The sequence below is a fragment of the Micropterus salmoides genome, unplaced genomic scaffold (genome assembly GCF_014851395.1).
Source record: "Micropterus salmoides isolate LMB-PRFRI ecotype aquatic unplaced genomic scaffold, ASM1485139v1 Ms_hic_scaffold_7, whole genome shotgun sequence".
In the NCBI taxonomy this organism is placed as follows: Eukaryota; Metazoa; Chordata; class Actinopteri; order Centrarchiformes; family Centrarchidae; genus Micropterus; species Micropterus salmoides.
Window position 1 is genome coordinate 14997211 of NW_024044459.1, and position 21585 is coordinate 15018795.

Consider the following 21585-nt stretch of genomic DNA (forward strand, 5'->3'; position numbering starts at 1 on the left):
ATGGATGGATGGATGGATGGATAGTTCAAGTTCATTAAATGTGTTGTACAGTATTGACTTCTTCAGTGAAACAGCCAAGGATACTTTACTTTGTCACAAAATATTGCATTTTTTATGACTGTACATGCTGTGTGTTTCGGTGACCTCCTCGTTCTCATACATCAAGCTACTTGACTGTTAACACCTTTTTTGAAACCAAAGGAGGGTAAGGGAGAATAAACATATAGACAAAACAGCCAAAGTCCTTAGTGATATTTTTACATGTAACCTGTAAAGCATGTGGCCTGTGAACCTTTATTTCAACAGAAAGAATCTTCAGTAGATGAAGATCTGTGTGTGTCACCCCATAGATGTTTCTGATTGGCTGGATTTGTGGGTTTGGCCTGACGAATGTCCACTGCTGACTGCTCCATTCACAACATCCTGCCTTTTTCCAGCAGTCCAGTACAGAAAATTGGCCTGCCAGACCCTTCTCTTGCCACTTGCTAACCTACATGCTCCCTTCCATGGCTTGGTGCCAGCAGTGGATCCCAGTTTCCTTTTCAACAGAGGAGAAATGGAAGAAGAGAATGTGTCAGTTCTAATACGGTAACAAAAGATGTGAGAGCAAAGATTTTGCAAGTGCAGGTTACTCATTCTCTGGCGGCTAAGCCCTCCCTGTCTTTCAATCCTATTGATGTCCCTGCAGATGGACACAATAACAGAATACAAATAACTACCTGTATAAAAAACATAAAATACTGCACATTGGTGCACAAAAAACAAACTTAGAAGAAGAACCTCTTGTGGCTCTCAGCAAACACGTGGTTTAAAATCTAGTTTAGAATATAGAGTTGTTTTTTCAGATCAGGTTAATGCTCTGAATAATTTAGCATGAACATCAAATGACATTTGGTTATACAGTATAACATCAAAATTGGGAGGTGCAGAATTTTATATGCCTTTTAATAGTGGAGTTTTGATAGTGACACTCAAAGCAGCCTTATACATGCTACCAAGCAGATGACAAAATGTTGAAACAATTTAATTGGTTTGTAAACACAAGAAACATTTTAATACAATGCAATAATCGTGCAGTTTACAAATTTACAAGAACATCCAGTAGTGCTGTGTACAGTTATTAGGTATAAATGTCTTACCTTTAGTTCCAATGGCCAAAGGACAGTCCTCTGAGGGAGAATCCTGGTGTAGTAGGAGTGGGGTGAGGTTGTAGTAGACCTGGTCCCAGTTCAGATTTCCATACTTGTTCAATTGTACTGACACCTTTTGACAAGTGCAGTCCTAAACTTAATTTCACCCTAAACGCAGTCTAGGTAGTAGGTTTGGCAGTGGTGGAAAGAAAGTATAAAAAGTATTTTTTTTTGTTTTTTTTATGTGACTTTTTACATCTACTTCTCCACATCAAGAAAAATGTTGTACTTTATTACTGCACTAAATTTATTTGACAGCTAAAGTAACTAGTTACTTTTAATATTAAAGCTTTTACACACAAAACATATCTAATTCTAAAATATGACTTATTAGATTAGATTAGAGCACACAGCATAATTACCTTCACCTCAACCAGTTACAACATTAAGTATTACACATTAATGTGTCAGTTCAAGGTCTAATTCGCAACACTACAAAACACTACAGAGTGTAGTCTAAACTAATATTTAGATATATATAAAGAAAATTGGTCGGTATGAACATGTGACTTCCTATTACCAATTTAAATAGTGCAGCGTACTTAACCAACATGTTCAATTTTAAGGGTCTAGGTGAAATTTTGCCTTTTATGTTGGTTGATTTTTTTTATAGCACTGAGGCTGCCCCTGTAATAGTTCTGGTTTGTTGGTGTTGACTAGGCTGGTAAGTTGTAAGGCAGTATGATCTGTAGACATAAACAGGTTCGAGTCAGTGAAGGAAACAAATCCAAAAGTGAGCAGGAAAAAAACACAAATCAGGTACAGGCTGAGGCAAAAACAGGCAGGTAGGCTGAGGAAAGGTCTGGTATGTTAAGGAGAGAACGCAACAGTTCATCTGGCGAAAAAGGGCCGGTGAGCCGGTGTTGACGGAATAAGGAGGGTCAGGTGTGGCAAGAGGAAAAGACAGGAGGAATCACAGGGTCTGGAACGAGGAGAGAGTTAGTACTGGGATATATGTGATAAATGGAATGAAAAAGTTGCATTTATACTTAATTCAGAATGAAAAGTGTAATTTTCTGGCCTTGTTCTGGCAGTGTTCTGTGACAATGGATGATGAGGACTGCTATCACCATGCAGCATCAAGAGACAATCCTGTCTCAATTCTTCCAGCCTGCCTAGTTTAATGTTTTGAACATTGATTCTCTATAGTATGTCAAAGAGTTAATGGTTTTGAGTCCCTCACTGAAGAGTAATAGATTTTTCACAGCAGACATTTTGACTTGTCATCATAGGAAAAGCATAGGTGAAAACATTAATGATGGCTCTGTTCTGTTCAAGTGTCCCAGTAAGCTATAGCAGTGTGACAGTGAGCCAGCATGCACAATAACAGAAACCTGAAACTGAAGCAGAAAAATGGAATTCAGAACACCATTCATGTTATTTACAGCTGTGATTTTCTTAAAACGTCTTCCTTGAAAAAACCTAGAAACACAAAAAATCTTTGCCTTCAGAAGTGGGAACAGAGTCCCGTACAACCAGGCCAGGAACACTCTGACTAAGGACATCAAAGCTGCAAAGAGGAGCTACGCCGAAAAGCTAAATAACAGCTTTGCAGCCAACGATCCTGCGTCAGTGTGGAGAGGCCTGCAGACACTCACCAACTACAGGAGACCATCCCCCAACACTGTTGGTCCTCAACAAGTGGCAGACAAGCTGAATGGCTTTTATTGTATGTTTGAAAAGCCCACAGTCACACCTCTCCACCACTCCAACACCATCTTCAATCAGTCACCTTCCCCCTCTGACACACTGCCACCCTCCTCTCTGACCCTCATCTGCACTCAAGATCTGTGAAGAGGACGTGAGCCACCTCTTCCAAAGGCAGAAGATCAGCAAGGCTCCTGGCGTCGACGGTGTGTCTCCATCCTGCCTGAAAATCTGCACTGACCAGCAGAGGATGTACTTCCTGCGCCAGCTCAGGAAGCTCAACCTGCCTAAGGACCTGCAGATCCACTTTTACACAGCTATAATCCAGTCTGTCTTCTGCACGTCCATCACTGTCTGCTTTGGATCTGCCACCAAAAAGGACAAGTACAGACAACAACGGACAGTCAGGACTGCAGAAAAGATCATCGGTGCCAACCTGCCCTCCATTCAGAACCTGTTCCAGCTTCTCCCCTCTGTTAGGCGCTACAGACCACTGTACGCCAAAACAGACTCAAGAACAGTCTTTTCCAAGTGAGTCAGAAATCAGCTGGTCATCATAGTGATGGCTTGCGTCACTGTGATGAAAAGCTGATTTCTGACTCACGGTGTCAGGAACAATTCTTGTGCAATAACCCTCTGTCTCTAATCAGTCACCTGTTTACTGGCTACCACTTATTATTTATTCACCATTCTATATTTCAGTGCTGTTCTGTTGTATTGTTATATTGTAGATGCTGTATACCAATCCACCTACCTCAAGTCATAACTCCTGCACAAAATAGTTATACTTATTTATTCCAGCATCCTTTGCACTATGCTTCATTGCACTGTGTACATGTGTACATGTATAAATGTATATGTACCTGTATATCACATCCACCTCTGACATGTACATACTCCTGCATCCTTTGCTCACTGCACTATTTGTCAATAAGTCTATATAGTTTTTGTTCATAGTGTATATTTGTGTTGTCTACACTGAAGTCTGTGTCTGATTTTATTTTAGTATGAGTAAGCACATGAGTGAGCAATGTACAATCCTGATTCCTCGTATGTGGACACATACCTGGCAAATAAAGCTGATTCTGATTCTGAAAATCTTGTTTTTATTGCAATCTAGCAGCTGAATGTTCACAACCCAAAAGTAAGCCCTACAAAGTGAAGAAGTGCGGCAACCACACTGTTAGACATGCAACAATCTGAAAAATGTTACCTACAGAGGTCAGTACAACCATAAGACATTAGCTTATCTTTTGTTCCTTGCTGTACCAGAAGTACATAATATACTGCATGTTCAGCATGGGTGATCCCCCATGACAAGACAAGATATAGCACGTTTGGTGTCAGGCTCAACCCAGAGTACATACACAGAAGTAACCCTGATCTTAACAAAAACACAGTAGTGTGTGACTACTTCTGACTCATAGAAGTGATACACACCACCCTTTGCATCCTGTGAGAAGGTCAGTGCGAGAATTAGCATTTAGTCATTTAGCAATGTTGTTGCAGGTTTTTCTCAGTTAAAATTTTGCAGAAACTCGTGTCACAACTGCAGAAGATTAAGAGGCTACAATCATGCTAGCTGCTCTGGGAAGCTGTACTAATAGGCACAAAACTGCTATGAGCTAAATGCTAATGTCAACATGCTAACTTGCTGATGCTAAGCTAGTATAATGTTCATCATGTTAGTTTAGCGTGTTAGGGATCTAGTCCTTGTTGCAAAACTGTATCTAACTTGAGCAAAGAAGTTAACCTCCAAACTGCCCCAGTGGAGCTGCTCAGTGACTTATATTTTCAAATTGCAACATTTTCTTTCATACAGATTATTAAGATTTGTGTGATTTTAACCAAAATGAGGTGTGCTTCTACAAATATGAAACAGAAATAACTGTCTGCAGATCATTATTATTTGTATTTCATCACTTATTTTTTACTTATTATTTTTGGCCATTTAACATTCAGTGAATTCACAGGTAATTTGTACATTAATGTTAGGTGTTTCTTAGTGATGCAATACCTCCACACTGAAAAGAAGAGTCAAAAAACAAAACAAAATAGTCATACTGAGTTATGCCATTAGCAAATTTAATATTTTTTTTTTTACAACATCCAGATGAATTCTCTTGGTCTAAATGGTAATGAATAAATTGATTTAGCCAGATCTTCAGAAACTATGTGATTTGTTAGAGGTATTTTCAGAAGGTAAACAGGCTTAAATGAACAGTCAAATGTCATTTACGGCAGGCTGGATTAAATCCATTCAATTAACAAATGCATATCGAAATCACTTTCAAGGGCAATAAATCCAATCTGATTGAGTTTATGACGCAATAGTAATACACTGATTATGAGTAATGAAATCACATAGCATCTATTGAATATTCATTAAAGTTCAATAGATGGTTTTGCTTCCTCCTCCTTTCGTGGTTTTGCTTCCTCTTCCTTTCTTGGAACATGGAAGTCCACGTATGGACACCACTTGGTATTAAGGCACACCAGTTTCTTCAAAGTAGAAGTTTTGATGATATTAAAGCCTGTCTCACCCCCAAAGGTGCTGGGTTTCCAGTACTCAGGGGAGCAGATGGGGTTTCCCAGCAGGCCTTTCAGGGAGAAGGGAGCACCCATCTCCACCATACTCTCACCAAATATGGCGTTAGGACGTGCTTTCTCCAGCATGACGCCGGGGTAGAGCTCCAAAGCATCTATGTCACCATAGAGTTCCTCTAAACCTCTGGCTATTTCTATGTCATCTGTTTGGGAAAGAAAAAAAACATTTTAATTAACTCAAAGCTTGTTACCCTTAATATTAATATGTTGCATATAATGTGTCACACAAGGATTTTTCATTAAATTAAATGTCTCATCTCAATAACTGCTGGATAGATTGCCATTGTTTAAAGACATTCATGGTGACCAGAAAATGAAGCCCTCTCACTTTGGTGATCCCCTGACTTTTCTTGTAGCGCCCCCATGATAGTAATGTGTCTGTCTCTAAGAGCCGGCTCTTTTAAGTTAATAATGAGAGCCATCTGAGAGCCAGTTTTGTCATGAGATTTTGTAAACTGCTAAACTTTATTAATCCTGAGGTTGTACAAACATTAGGAGTGCACGTGTAAAAATATCAGATATCCAAAACCACAAAATCTAAATATACAAAATGGCAAAAATATGATAGAGTTTAACAGTTTAGTAAGTTCCCCCAGAGAGGTTTGCAGTTATCAGGAAGTGTCTGAGTAAAAGGACATCCACACTATGTCACCTTCTTAAGCCTGCTGCCACTGTGACCTGGACAGAAAATTGATGGAAGGATGAACCAATATGAGAAAAAAAATTTCCACTCAAGTGAAGAAATTCAGGCAAGTGCAAAGAAAGCAGACTTGTCAGTGTGTTTGTGAGAGCTTCTGTATACCCATATACTGACAGAATTAACAAGAGTTACCACAGAAAAAAAATAATACATTGACTTGAATGTGTTCATCTGCGGTTAAGGAAAAAAATATTGACAAAATATTTTGTTGATGCAGGACCCAGAAAATACCAGTTATGGTAGCCTATAAATGTGTATATACCAGTTAAAATAAGCTCAAAGTCAAAAGTGCAAATACCATTTTACGATATACACATGTGAAAGAAAGGAAATGGGGGAGAATCCAAGAAAGTTTCAGAAGGAAGTTATAGTTATAATATTATTCCTGCTTACCAGTAAATTCATAAAAAGAGGTGTATGGCTTGAGGTTAAACCTCTTTCTGTATTCATTAAAGGGCTGCACACGCGCTGCTCTAGACTCTCTGATGACCATTTCTGCCACTTTGAGCACTACTTCATGAGAGTTGCGACCTCCACCTATCTGAAACATACAAAAATGTTACTACAGTTGAAAGTTATTTTAATAAACTATTCAGTAATACCAGATAACGCCCAGATAACCCACCAGGACTGTGCATGTTGATTTTCAGCAAGCAGAGATAACACTTTGTATGCACACGCTGCTGAAAGATACCTGAGAATCTTATCTTAAAGAAGTGGTTGCGTTTATGGTTATAAATATGTTTCACAATACTTGTGGTACGCAGAGACATCATCCCACAGTAGTCTGATGTTTCATACAACCCTGAGCAGATTAACTGTTATCTTTAGGACAAGTTAAAGCTGGGTTAGGCAACTTTAGCAACCGCTAGATTTTGAAAGTATCCAACTGAAAAAAATCCCACCCCCTCCCTTCAGGCCTCCCTCAAAACCTATTTCCCTAATGAAATGCTTGGCCATGCTTTTTACAGTCCTGCTACAGCTACAGATACTAGATTTTTTTCAGACAAAAGTCAAAGATAGGTTAAAAGCACAAGCTCTACTTCCTTGACAGCGTTTCCTGTCATAGCTTATGTATCTGTGATAAATGTCTGTCTGATGAGTCAGAAAACCTTTTTAGTCGCTTTGAACTTATGGTACAGATATGATTCATCTACAAATACGTGTTAAATATTCATTTTACAGTTGTCATTGTTGAATTACATTCTAACTGATGAATCAATGCAGAAATAGTTCTTTACTCTTGTTGCTGGTCAAGGTGGAACTAGTTTTAACTACTTTATATACAGTTAGGCAGTTTAGTCCAGTGGTCCCAAACTCTGGGGTCACAAGAAAAATCTGAGGGGCTGGAAGATGATTAATGGGGCAGGAAAGTTCTGCTACACAATGCTGGATTTTTTTTGAGACTTTTCTGTTACCTTTTTTTTGTTTGAGGGGCCCCAACTGCCTCCTTTGTATGAGGCCACAAGTGAAAATTTTTGGAAACCAGTGATTAAATATTGAACAATGCATTTTATAAGGTTATAACATGTGTGTTTATGTGAAAGCTTAATCTGAAAAGTAGCGAGTCAATAACCACTAACATTGGATTCTTGTACACAGTCACTGTATGGTACTTATCTACCTGCCCTGCAGGCTGTCGAGAGAAGGAATCCACCAGTTTCTCCACCCCGTAATGCATGAGGAGGGAAGTGTTGTAAATAAACTGGGAGTATGGGATTTCATCTCCATCAATGAGAAAGCTGTCAGGCATCAGCGGATGCCAGTGGTAGAGGTGGCAGAACTCCAGAGCGATGCGGTTGCTGTACTGGAAGCGCTCATTGAAGAGGAGGGAGGGATCGAACTTCAGCTTCAGCAGGTAACCACTCAATTGCTGGACGTACTCTTCGATTATAATGTTGATGATCTCCCCTGAAAAAATCGCTTGATGTCAAACATTATCAAAATAAAAAACATTTATATAAGCTTGAAGATGGAAATTTAAACTGTTAATTTGTTAAAACAATTAGAATTGCAACTATTAGACGATGAACTGATTTGAACTTTTCAAGCAAAATTGCCAAACATTATATAGTTCCAGGTTCTTAAATGTGAGAATTTTCTTGGTTTTAAATAGTAAATAGTATATTGAATAATTTTGGGATTTGGGACTGTTGGCAGGACAAATCAGGTGACTTTGTCAGTTTTCTAACATTTTATACAACAAAAAAGACTTAAACTGTTTATGTATGTCCATGAATCCCTCACCAATAATGATGAGTCTGGCAGTCTGGAAGAGCTGCTCATCATCCCAGGTGGGATGTTCTGCCTTCAGGATGTCACAGACTCTGTTATGCTCCCTGAGCCAAATGGTTGCGTACATAGTAAGACCCGGCAGGATGCCAAACACCTCCTGACCAATGGCCAGACGGTTTTCTGGAGGGAAACCTTCAGGATACACCATGTGCACGGGGACTTCAGATACTGTAGGAGGGTACATCTCACCATTTACTAACTGCGAACAAACAAAAACCACATCAAAATCCACATCGGATTTTTGGAAGTATTAAGGTTTGATTGAGTTCATTTGATGTTTAAATTTTATTTACTATTTCTTAATAAACTTAAATGCCATACTAGTTGTAAAAGACAGAAGTGTCGTGACATGTCGTGCTTGCGAAACCTCCTCAAGCATAGTGGCTTTCAGATAAAGACGGTTTGAGGAAGTTCCCTCTCAAACGCTGATAGCATGTCAAAGGCGTGATAACAAGTTGCTGTGATGCACAAAGTGACTGATTTAGAATAGGTTCTCTTTAACCACTTTGTCACTATAACTGCTATCTGGAAAATGTACCACATAATTCTTATAAGTCAACCTGATACAGGAAGTGAAAGTTATTTAAATGTCCAATATTATTCAAAATTTTCAGGTTAATACTTTTATTTGGCTTTCTACTAGAAAATGTTTACATGCTTTATTGTTCAAAAACACATTCTTTTTCTCATATAGTCCATTGCTGCAGCACCTCTATTCACCCTCTGTCTATACACGTTTTCGCGCCGGTGTCTTTAAAGCCCCACTCCCTAAAAACTTTTTTCTAATTAAACCATGCAGGAATCTTTGGGTCTACACTGCATGCACAATTCTTAGACAAACATCGTTCATCGTTGAACAAACACAATGCTCTCAGTCAATACAAAATATAATTGAACCTCAAACCTGAATGTTTAACTAAGGAAAAGTGAGTTTTGTCTTGCTCAGGAGAATATATTAGTGTGCAAAATTATTAGATAACCAAAATAATTTTTATCAAATTACTTGTTTATTCTCAATTTTTAGAGTCAGTGTAACAACACAAAACAATAATTAAATAAAAATTTTGGCCTTTCAAAAATATTTGTAACCATAGCCAACAATAGCTATCCTTCTTTTTAATAACTGCCATGAGCTGCCCATTCATGGAGTCTGTCAGTTTCTTGATCCATTCACGCTCAACTTTCACAGAAGCAGCAACCACAGCTTCCCAAATACTTTTCAAAGAGGTGAATTGTCTTCCCTGACAGTAAATCTCATGTTTAAGAAAGGTCCACAAGTTCTAGGTGAGGAAAGGGGCCAGGTCATTATTACATTTACATTTACTCATTGGCAGAAACCTTTATCCAAAGCGCCTTTTGAGGAAGAACATACAAGCATCAACAAAGCATCAAATACAGCACGGGATCTACAACTATTACGCTAGTAAGGGAAGCAATAAATACTAGTAAGAGCTACTAGCACGTATGGCATCATTGAGGTAAATACCTAGGGAAAGAAGTATGAGTTAACGAAATAGTGCAATCAATATAAGAAAATTGTAGGGGATAGAAGAAGAAGAGCACAGGAAGTGCATGCTAGAGTTAGAGGTGTTCCAAGAGAAATGTTCTTAGAAGAGATGAGTTTTCAAGAGCTTCTTGAAGTTAGAGAGGGACGCTACTGCTCTGGAGACATGTGGTAGCTCATTCCACTATCGTCGTGTCACAGACGAGAACAGCCGGGACTTAGATAGCCTTCTCTGTAGGGGTGGCAGAGCCAGACGGCGTTCGCTGGAGGAGCACAGTGGCCGAGAAGGAACGTAAGCTTGTATTATGGAGTTTAGATAGATGAGTGACTAGATGAGAATGACTCTCCTCTCTCCTCCTATCACTTCCTGCAGGTGTTTCTGGCTCTGGAGCTGTGGAGTCTGAATCTGCGGTTGTGAGTCACCTGCTGCCCCCGTGTTCCTGCTCGGCACCCTCTGCTGTAATTATTGTTACTAGTCCTATAATTATTGTTATTATAATCATTAACATTATGATTATTATCATTAACTACTATCATTAACTACTCACTACTGTAAATATCTGTAGCCCCCGGTCGAGGCAGATGGTCGCCCACCCTGAGTCACGGTTCTGCTCAAGGTTTCTGCCTCTTAAAAGGAAGTTTTTCCTTGCCTCTGTCACCTAGTGCTTGCTCCGGGTGGGAACAGAGTACGGTCTACACCTGCTCTTTTATGAAAAGCGCTCAGAGATAACTGTTGTTGTGATTTGGCGCTATATAAAAAAAATTAAAAAATAAAAAATAAAATAAAGAGTTCTGATCCTGTAGTCACTCTGTATGCAAGCACTTGAATTTGATTCGGGAGGCCATGGGTAGCCAGTGGAGGTCACTGAGTGAGTAATTAAGTGAAATGAGTTCTTTTGGGCTGATTAAAGACCAGACGCACTGCTGCGTTCTGAAACCATTTGTAGGGGTTTCACCGTCCTTGAGAAAAGCTTTTTAAAAATTGGTGATGTCATCACATTATAAAGTCCATGGGCCGAGAGGTAGCTAGTGAGCAAACACCACTGCACTCATTCAGCAGGCAGCATACCCTAGAAACCTTTTTTGGAAAATGTACTCCCTTCAGATACATACAGATACCTTTATACTAACAAACTAAGCTAAAAAGCAATTTCTTTACTACCTGATATTTCAGCTTTCCATCTTTATGAAGACGGAGTTGAAGCTGACGCGTGAGGTCATCTCCGTAGATATTGCTTGCATCTACCTAGGTAGAAAAAACACAACTTTTGCAATAAATTAAAGTCAAACACATGATGCATTATGCTTAATCCTTGACAGGTTTAATTGTTTTGGTTGTAGCTGACTACTGTATGTATCTCACCCCATGTCCTAAAGCCTTGGTGAAGCCACCTTCAACTTCATGGTTTGTCCTGAAGAATTGATGAGTGAAGTGCTGGGCCATGAAGGCAAACATCACATTGGTTCCCTGAGGGTCAGGCCTAAATTTATTTCTCTTAAAAAACCTCTCAGCCAACACTTTGGTATCCGGAAGAACAGATTTACCTGTAGAAAAAAAATATATATCAAGACATTCTCAGGAGCACAGTCATATGTGTGTAGTTGTGTACTGTAGGGCTCACCTTTAGTTCCCATAGGCAAAGGGCAGTCTTCAGGTACTGGAGGGAGGAGCCGGGTGTAGTAGGAGGTGTTGTAGTAGGACTCCCAGCTGAGGTATCCATATTTGGTATTGTAGGTTGGAGGGCTTGGAATAAGTTCACTTCTGACTTTGGGAGAAGGTGACAATAAGAAGTTTACTACAAATTTATTTTTCATATATTTTCCACATTTGCTAGTTCAGAACCTTCTGTTAGAATTAACAAACCATCATGTTTAGACACCTAAACCCAGGTAAGTAGCCTGATGTTCTTTGGTATAAAGTTTGTATGTGGATAAGGCTGGTGATGTACTACTTGTGTCTATGCATCCGGTTCCTGTTCACACTGCAATTTTAAAAATGAAACAAGAGAAGTAACCATGTCATTATACAGACTGTCAGGTAACTTGTTGATTGGACAGCTTTGAAGATTGTCATCCTGCTTCATCAGCGCATCATCAAATCAAATTCCGGTGATTGACAGAAGTTTATGCAGCACTTCTGTATCTGTATCGCAAAGAGCTCAAGAAGAAATAAGTTATTATAAGCATGATTAGTAATTTTAGAGCGCAAATTGACCACATATTATGTATAATGACGTTAAAACAGGACGAAGACGAGGCGTCTTGTAAGTAATAATTCGGGGCTTAGGCCTATTACTGTGGGATTGCTGTCAAAGTAGGCAACAAAGAGTATTGGCCCCTTTTATAACAGCTTATAACCTATTAATCAGGGAAAATATGTGGTTAAGTAGGCTATACGTGGTTACTAAATTATTTGCAAAAACAAAGCCTACACTTGACTTATACAGATCAATTATAAGATTGCTGAACACATTTCACAGAGTCAGCAGATGTTATTAGTGGTTTAGCTTTAATGCTCAGATCACATATCTGCTATCATAAAATCCTGTGGTTGGTTCGTTTACTTTCACATCACAAGCAAACCGCACCAGCGTTTCTTTGAAAGTGTACCGTGACCACTTCTTCAAGGTGGTCTCGGTACGCTTGTTTGGTTCACTTTTGGTGTGCGATTCAACCGAGCTAAACAAGGCAGGTGTGTGCTTATTGTCAACCATGAAAAGACCCAAACCACCAACTAACTGATCCTACAAGCTTGTACTAGTAGCCTACTATTTATTGTCTGGTCAATAACCACACCTTTGCGTTTGGTCACATGTTCCTTCATTACAAAGAACATGGGCACAGTAGCTTATTTTTGTTCATAGATCACCCTGCAGCTGTAAATACTCGCTAACTCACCAGTGTGTGTGTGTGTGTGTTCATCCGCAGCTGTAAATAGTCCTTGACAAATGCAATTTACGTATGTTTGAGTAACATTTGCTAAAACACTACGGTGCCCAGCTGTTTCAGGAAATTATTCAGCCTTTAAGGGACCTATTTTTGACAATGACCATCATCTGTAGGCACCAATGATAATGGGGTTTTGTGCAATAATAAAAGTAGAATATAAAATAATACCAGATTTAACCTTCAACTCTGCTCTGTCTGAGTTTGCATGCAAGGAATACAACAGTCCAAAGTGAGAGCATGCAACTTTGTCTCTTGGTCAAAGACAAGACAAGATTTTCTGATTATTAACTGCTTTTGAGTTGATTCAACTATTTTGCATCTATACACGCATGTTTATATATAAATATAAATCTACATATCTCTTCCTTTTTTTGATGGCCTCATGGCAACAACATGTGCTTCTCACACAGAATAATTCTACCACTATCCCATCAGGCCTTATCTAAAACCACCTTTAACTCAACAATATTCATCGGCATGTGTCTCTACCTTTAAATACATCAAGGCTGATTCAGTTTTATACCTTTAACCATTTCACCTACCTGTCAGCACTAATCTCATGATTGTGTCTTGCAGGAAACAGCTGTTGACAAGGTCCCAAAACCACTGGAAGTGGGTGAGGATGAAGTGAACCACCCTAGGACTGGGCTTCAGCATAAGACGAACTCTGGTCCAGAACTCCGCTGCTCACAAAGACAAAGATTAAATATATTTTGTACCACTTCTAATTAGGGCTGGGCAATAAAACAGTAAAGACGATTATTGCAATATTTATTTTCCTCAATAACAATATAATAAATGTTCAATATATCGTCAATAAGTATTTGGTTTAATTAATTTGAATCACCAACAAATTTGCACTTAATTTTTCTATTAAAATATTTATTTTGTTGAGGAAAACTACTGATTACTAATCATATTTGTTAAATTTCTTCTATCATAATAGTTTTGAATGTTCTCCCTCAGATTGGTTAAGTGATCCACTGTTTGGCATCAAGTGTTTGTCCCATTCGGACCATAAAGAAAAGTTGAACCACGTAATTAACCATCTGGTTTCTTCAATGTTCAGTCAGGAGCAAAAATCAGCCTTTAAACTTGAAAGAAATAATGATTTGACATTTATCGTGATGATTATCGATATCGAATGATATTAAATGTTTTTATCGTGATAAAATTTTTAGCCCTATCGCCCAGCCGTACTTTCAATAAAGAACTTTTTGTAAGTGTTTTCTAAGTTGTGAGTTATGGCTATATAAATGCTAATAAATAATTGATATATAAGCCATTAATATTACCATTTGTGTTGCCAGGTTGTAAAACACCCTTTGGCTCCTCCTCCAAAATAACATTTGTTTTATGTTTTTAGCTCTTTAGTTTATAATGTGAAGTTTTTTGTTTGTTTTTTTACCATTCATTACTCCACATGACTAACTAACTTTTTAGAACGTGACAGACCTGTGAACCTTTACAACTTATTCATATTTGCAACAGCAAAACTAATTTTTTATTCTACTGTATTAATTACTTATTAACATTATTAACATAACGGCACGGTGGTGTGGTGGTTAGCACTGTCGCCTCACAGCAAGAAGGTTGTGGGTTCCCGCAACCCTGTACGGTAAGCGGTTGACAATGGATGGAAGTACACAAGGTAAGCGTTAGTGTAGTGTTTCTGTTTAGTGTTAGTTTGCCCTAAAACCACATTAAAGTGGCCGTTGAGCTAATGGCGGTAGTTGGGAGCTTGACCTGACTTTCACTTGGAGGGCACTTGGCCTATGACTTTTAAATGAACCCACACGTCGACACCCAAGTTTATGCCAAAAATGTTAATTGCTGTACTTACGAACAGTGCAGTTGTCTCCATAGAAGCCAGTGCGAGTGCAGTCACATTGGTAGCGGTCTGTACCAAATCTTACACACACTCCTGAGTTCTGACATGGGTAGTAACAACAGGGATTCACTGCAAACGAGGAAAAAGATCATGTTGTTCTGTATGACTGAATCATTAGTATAATGTGGCCTGTGCTAAACTAAATGGCTGATAGTACAGATTGTGTATTGACTGAGAGTGATACTGAAACAAGCCTGGGAAACCACAGACAAACACAGCCTGTGTGTGTGTTAATATATGAAAGAATTAAATCTTACCCTTTTAAGCTAAAACCACCTCCTCCAAATGTAACCAACAGTGACCTAAAGGTTAGAGAAGGCCACTGCTTCACCCTCCCTCATTACCACCACCATGAGCATGACTGCAGTTGTCAGTGTGAGCCGTTGAAACTACCCTGGATAAATAAAGTGCTTTGCATGCAGCTTTTTGACACAGAGTACAGTCTCTTCACAGAAACTGCTTAACTAAATCATGACTTCATTGTTTCTGGCCCAACAAACTGCTGTGTGACTTCTACCTAACCACATCTTGAACATTCTGGGGAGTTGTAATATGGCTTCCTGTTCTCTGTTCATACTTGCAGAAGTTCAATAAGATAATGTGACACTGCAGCTTTTTCTTCCTCATTAGCTATGAATAACACGATAGATAAGCATGTCTGAGCCCACGCGAACAACAAATAGTTTTATGTTTCTAAAAGGAGAATGAAAGTGTATGAATGCATGCATGTTGTTGATATGCAGGTCTTACTCAACCAGTGAAGGCCAGGAAGCAGATGAATAACTATGGACATACTTGCATCCAGTCCAAGTCAGAAATATTTAGTTACATTTTGCAGAATAGCATGTGCAGAAAGAAAGAGAATTTTAATGCTGCATATTTTTGTTAAAAATCCATGCACGGTGGTGTCACATTTTCAGAATTCAGACAGCTATGACCTGTAGCTAGAAATTAAAAAAACACAGATGCTGTTTCCACTATAAGGTACATGGCATTTCTGTAACCTTCATTAAAGATTGAATAACACCCAAAAAATCTATCAGGGGTCAACAGAAGCGTGCGAGCCTGGAAATGTAACAAAAATATGTAGCATCTATTGTCAAGACTTAAAAATGTTAATGGAAACAACCATTAACTGAGTAAGCACATAGCAGCACACCTTACAATAATCACAGAATATGGTGTAATATTTATAGTATTGTATATTTACTAAGCTTTATAAAAGAGAAAGAAATAACTACACATTCATTGTGAAATACACTTACTACATGCTCAAACCAAATTCTCAAGACTTGCAATTATGGAAGAAAAAAATGCTTACCAGCACTTGAGTCACCAGCACATGATGAGCTCTCCAGCAGCAACAGGTTGATAAACACCCAGATGGAGAAGATGTTGAAGTCTACAATAATAATAAAAAAATTGTTGAATATTTAAACTCAGTCGTGTTTTGTGTTTAAATAAATAAAATAATTCATAATTATTTTACGACTCACCTTTCATGATTCAGAACAAGAAATAAAAATTAATTTTGGTTCACTGGGTTATTTTGTGTCTAGAAATGAATTTGAGAGACAGGGGTTGGCTACTCTCTCCATAACAACTCTGAGGCCTACTGATATGGTCTGACTGGCTTCTTAAAATCAACCAAAGGCGTGGTACCACAGTTTCCTCTACTTCCTCCATTTGTTCTGCAGCAGATATGATGGAAACTGCAATTGGCACCAAATCATTTTGATTTGATCATTTTTAAACAACAAAGTGTTCTCAGGATACTGTTTAAATGTGCTTTTTTAAGTAAAAACTTCTGTTTTCAAACGCTGAACACTATTTATCTGTCATTTAAATCATTAGTGAGTGACAGGAAACAGAACAGGGTGATGCTTCAGGAAGATTTCTGGGTGCTCTATCTCCACCTACTGGCAAATTAGTAACATTCAATTTCAAATTGAATTCATTAAAAACAATCGAGCTTTACATCATCACTTACACATGTCCATACTAAATATCCCAGTACCCCTAAATCTCATGCTGATGTAATATTATGTAAATCACTTTTATGTTGCAGCTGGTGAAGGTGGGGATCATTTTAACTACTTAATACACTGCCTGGTAGCTTGAAAATTTCACGTGATCAAAATTTTTTTATTATGTTTTATATTAATAATCTGAATCTGCAAAGTAACTAGTAACCAAACTTGTCAGACAAATGTAGTGGAGTAAAAAGTACAATATGTCCCTCTGAACTGCAATGGAGTAGAGGTATAAAGTAGCATAAAATGGTAAAGTACAAGTACCTCAAAATTGTAGTAGTACAAAGTACAGTACTTGAGTAAATGTACCTAGTTGTTTCTAGTATGTCTGAGTTTTTTGGGATTATTGGGGGAAAAGACACTACAGTACTGAAACAAAGTGGCTGTCTCTCTGATCTTTGATACCTTCCCGCAGAGACATTAATCTCAGCCAAACCTGTGGGAGATTTTTGCCTGTTGAAGTCTCCTGCATAATATCCTGCATACTGTAGCAATTTTAGGACAAGCTTGTCTACAGTGTCCACATGGAGATAAGTTTAATCTTTACCAAAACATGTTCGGGTTAACTCTTACAAACTTTGCAGACCTCACCTGCCTCAGCTCTCTCTGAAGATCCTGTTTATTTCTCTGGAATAATTTCGCTGAAAAATATATCTGCCATATGTTAGGATTGATCATATAATCTTCCCAGCGGGAATCCCGCTCCTAAAGGTAGGCCTACACATAGTCTAGGTGGATTTGAAATAATTTGACTCTGGCCGCCATGTAACGACTTGAAAAACGACTTGAAAAAACTATGGCCAGACTTATTTGCCGACCCCTGGAGTACTGTGTGATCCATTTTTTCTCCAGAGGACTACTTTTTAGCTAATACTCAGAAGTACCTGTGACCAACATGTTTTACTGTGTCCCCTGTAATGTCATGTGATTATATATTGTCATGTATTAACTGCTGACTGTCTGTTTAAAATGTTGTTGTTTTGTATGAATTGCTTTATTTGTGCATGTCCTACTCTGCATGTCTCTTGCCCTACTCCTTTTAGCCTTGTATCCTCTTTTCAGCTGCATCATGTATTTGGCCTGCTTTGTTTACTTAGCATGTTGGGTTTTTTTAATGCTTATGTTCCCATCTGGCCAAGGGACAACAGCTGGAAACTATCCTTTAGGCTACCACTCACTGTCACTGTAAAACTAAGTAAACCAGAAATATTATTATATATATATATAATATTTCTATATCTTTCTCTGTATGACACTGTCTTTTACACCTGTTTCTCTAGTTGCATGTTGTTAATTTAGCACTGAATAAACACATTATCCTGTTTACTGAGTACTGTATATGGAAAGAAAGACCATCAATTCTGCCTTGACCCCTCTTTTCTGTTTGTTTACCTGTTTCACCTAAATATGTCAAACATTTTAGCTTTCAAGCACTTATATTTTTAATATAAGTGCTTGCTCTGTTTCTCCTGCTCTTTTTTTGAAAAGTAAAGTAAGATCTTACAAGTAGGAGTAAATGAGTAGCAGATGAATGCAGCCTACTCAATTTACCCCTCCCACTTCTTAAATGTTTTCTAGTTTTCTAGGAACTGCAGGAATGTTTCAACTGCAAAGACAACTCTGCATGAGCACACTAACAGTCCTCAATTGTGACAGTTCACTCTGAACACATTTTGAACTAAGCACCAAAAACGTCTTTTGGTGTTTAGTCTTGAAGTTTGTTTGGACTGTGGGCATCCACACATCCATATCCCTCTTCGGTGGACGTTCAGTATACCAAGCAGCCAACCAATCAAACTCCGCAGCTTCAAACAGCAAACTTACATTCTGTTTCCTAGACATGATTGACATGAAAAAGAATGAGAGGCATCAGGAACTAATTATCAAATCATCATTTCCCGCCTAACAAGTGCCTGAAAAGAACTCCTATCTGTGCAGGGCTCGTCGACGTGCTGCTGGTTGCCATGGTGCTGTTGGCGCAGGCTGCAGGCCTAGGCTCACTGCTTCCTATAGCATTCCTGGTAATTGAGATCAGATGCTCCTCTGACTGGAACCTGGACTGGGAGTAACCTGGAAGCATTTATTTTATGGAGAAGATGTTTAGTTAAGCCGTGCTCCCGCTCTAAATGAGCCTCGGTCCGGCTCTGGTGATGAATACGATCGGTGAAAGCACTGAAGGCTGGTTCCTGACTTCTTCCTTCCCCCGGATCAGGTTGCAGATTAGCACACTTCCTGTCCAGTTGTGGAACAAGCCAATCCAACTAACGGAGCAGCGATAGGCGTACAGGCGAGGCCATCATGTGTTATCCCAGATGGGGTTTGTGACAGAGCCACACAGCGGTGGGTCCTTAAACAGCCCGCCAGGTATCATTTGTTAAACTTGTTAGGAGAAGCAGCTGATTGTAAAGGAGGACAGACCTCCTCTGGAGTCAGCTGGTGGTCCACTCATAGGAAGTGGTGGAAAGTAACATTAACTCAAGCAGCCCAACTTTACTTAAAACTACACTAATCAATACTTATATACCCAATATTGTTGTTGTTTTTTACCTTTATTTAACCAGGAGTATTAGACTCATTGAGGTTTAAAAATCTGGCCAAGACAGGCAGCAGAACAAATTACAAATCACTTTAAATGCGTCCAGTGAGACCAGCTCCCGAAGATTCATGTGATTTGGCAACTGATTCCAAGCCGAGGGAGCAGCGTACTTAAACACCCCTTTTTCCAGTTCTGACTCTGGGGACAATTAATAGAAAAAATTCCTGGGAGCAAAGACAACTTTGTATACTTTATTTTGTCGGATATAGATCTGTAGGTAAGAAAGAAACAGTTGCAGAACAGCCTATGCCAATGATTGAGTCTACATTGTATATAAACAATGGATTAAATGATGAGTGACAAACCCACAGAGAATTCTCTGCAGTCCCACTCGCTGCAGCTTCCTGGAGCTTTTTAGTCACTTTTAGCTCATTGTTTTGTTTTTGTAGCTACTGAGCATAGCGGAGCATATACAGTATCAGCTAACAAGACTAAGGCTGTGTCTGAAACCACTCTCATGTTCACTCTTTCACTACGTCTTTTAAAATAGACACTTAATAGTTTACTCAGTATCGAGCAGTAAATTAAGATTTCAGTGGATAAAGAATTTGGGCACTCATAAAATGGGGGACAGTAAATATGGTGCACCACATAGTAAACGGAGTAGCTTTGTCTAGTGCAGCTCTGTTGGGGCTGTACTTGAACTAAATGCTAATGTTAGCATGCTAACATACTCACAATGACAATAGGGCCACTAACATGCTGATATTTAATGCGTAATATTTACATATTCACCATTTTAGTTTAGAGTGTTAGCTTGCTAACATTTGCCATTTAGTACTATACACAAAGTACAGCTGATGATGATTGAAATGTGATTAGTTTTGCAGCTATTCATAAATCAAAATATTGTCCAAATATACATTTCGCCCTGATTATGGCAAAAGACGAAAGGTCAGGGAGTGATTATAATTCATTCTGAGGAGGACATGGACATCTGAACCAGATTTCATGGCAATCTGTCCAGTTGTTGATATATTTCATTCTGGACCAAACTGTTAAACCAATCAACAGATCAGCAGCCTAGAACCAACAGAAAAGCCAGATAGAGAGTGAATATGTTCGTTGGGTGGTCAGAAACACGACTCCAAATGGATGATAATGTTGCTTTGTGTCTCCTAGATGTGTAAAAAGCCATATTTGATAACACGTTCATGCAACTATATAAGGTGACAATATGTCAGGGTTTTGTTTTCTGCTTGTTCTTATTTAATGCAGCTTTAAGTACAGTTTGAAGTACTTATTTTCATTTCATGATGCAGAGAGAAATACTTTACTTTTTTTTTACTGGTCACTTGGTAGATTAGATTTTTACATACAAATCATATCATCATGATGACTACCTGACAGTAGACTACATAAGATCTCCCTCCTAATGTAACTCTTTTTTATTCAGTTAGAGTCTGTTTTGATGTTGGCCGAGTTTTATTTGCTCATATGCTGCAGATTATCACTCAATGTATCCGTGTACGATGGCATTCAAAACCCTCAGACATTTACACTACATGCTGCAAACCATTTGAGATCTGTGGGAGGAGCAAGCTTTGGGCTCATTCATCAGCTGTCAGCGAGCTGGCACAGTTCACGAAAGAAAAACACCCCCTCCTCTCACTGTAATGTAGTCACTCTGCGCACACACCACATTTGAAATGTTCACGGTTTCATGCGTGTAAGTTAAAGGGTGCGTGATACACAAACACTACAGTGCAGTTGTACCATGTCTTAAAATTGGTACATTCATAATGTGCCCCTAGTGTTACTGTCCTCTGGCACTCTCTTCTTTGACAACCTCCTGCTGAATGACCAGAGGTACTATTTTCAAAACAAACTGTGAGGGAAATCTGTTTGTGCTCCAGGTTATAGATCCTTTTCAAACCTCTTTTGCCAAAACACCCGTCTATTTCCTGCCCCACCTTCCACACTTCCCCCAGTCCATCAGAGAGTAAGCGTGCCCGGCACCAGCCACCTCTACTTGACACAGCTCGACCCCGCCGCTCTACACCCGGAGTTGCTAGGATCAACAGAGCTGCAGGATATTGCAGTCGGCTTCAAACTAAACACGCAATGCGTCCTCCACTAGTAATCTCCACGTTGAGTCTATTTGATGTGACAGTTTAAACACTTGAACTCAGAGCTGGCCTGTCTGTCGGAGAAGGTTGGGTGGGCCGTGGTG

At 39.0% G+C, this 21585-nt stretch overlaps 1 protein-coding gene across 1 annotated transcript; it reads right to left on the bottom strand.

Annotated features, from left to right (window-relative positions):
- Window positions 1-4900: 4900 nt before the first annotated feature.
- On the bottom strand, window positions 4901-18988 carry ptgs1 (prostaglandin-endoperoxide synthase 1). The gene is made up of 11 exons (XM_038704082.1): window positions 16280-18988; window positions 16105-16185; window positions 14736-14852; window positions 13435-13575; window positions 11566-11709; window positions 11307-11488; window positions 11106-11189; window positions 8392-8638; window positions 7769-8055; window positions 6538-6685; window positions 4901-5587 (listed from the first exon to the last, which is right to left on the bottom strand). Exons 1-11 carry the CDS (start codon window positions 16284-16286, stop codon window positions 5223-5225), a joined length of 1803 nt encoding a protein of 600 aa, XP_038560010.1. The 5' UTR covers window positions 16287-18988; the 3' UTR covers window positions 4901-5222.
- Window positions 18989-21585: the final 2597 nt, after the last annotated feature.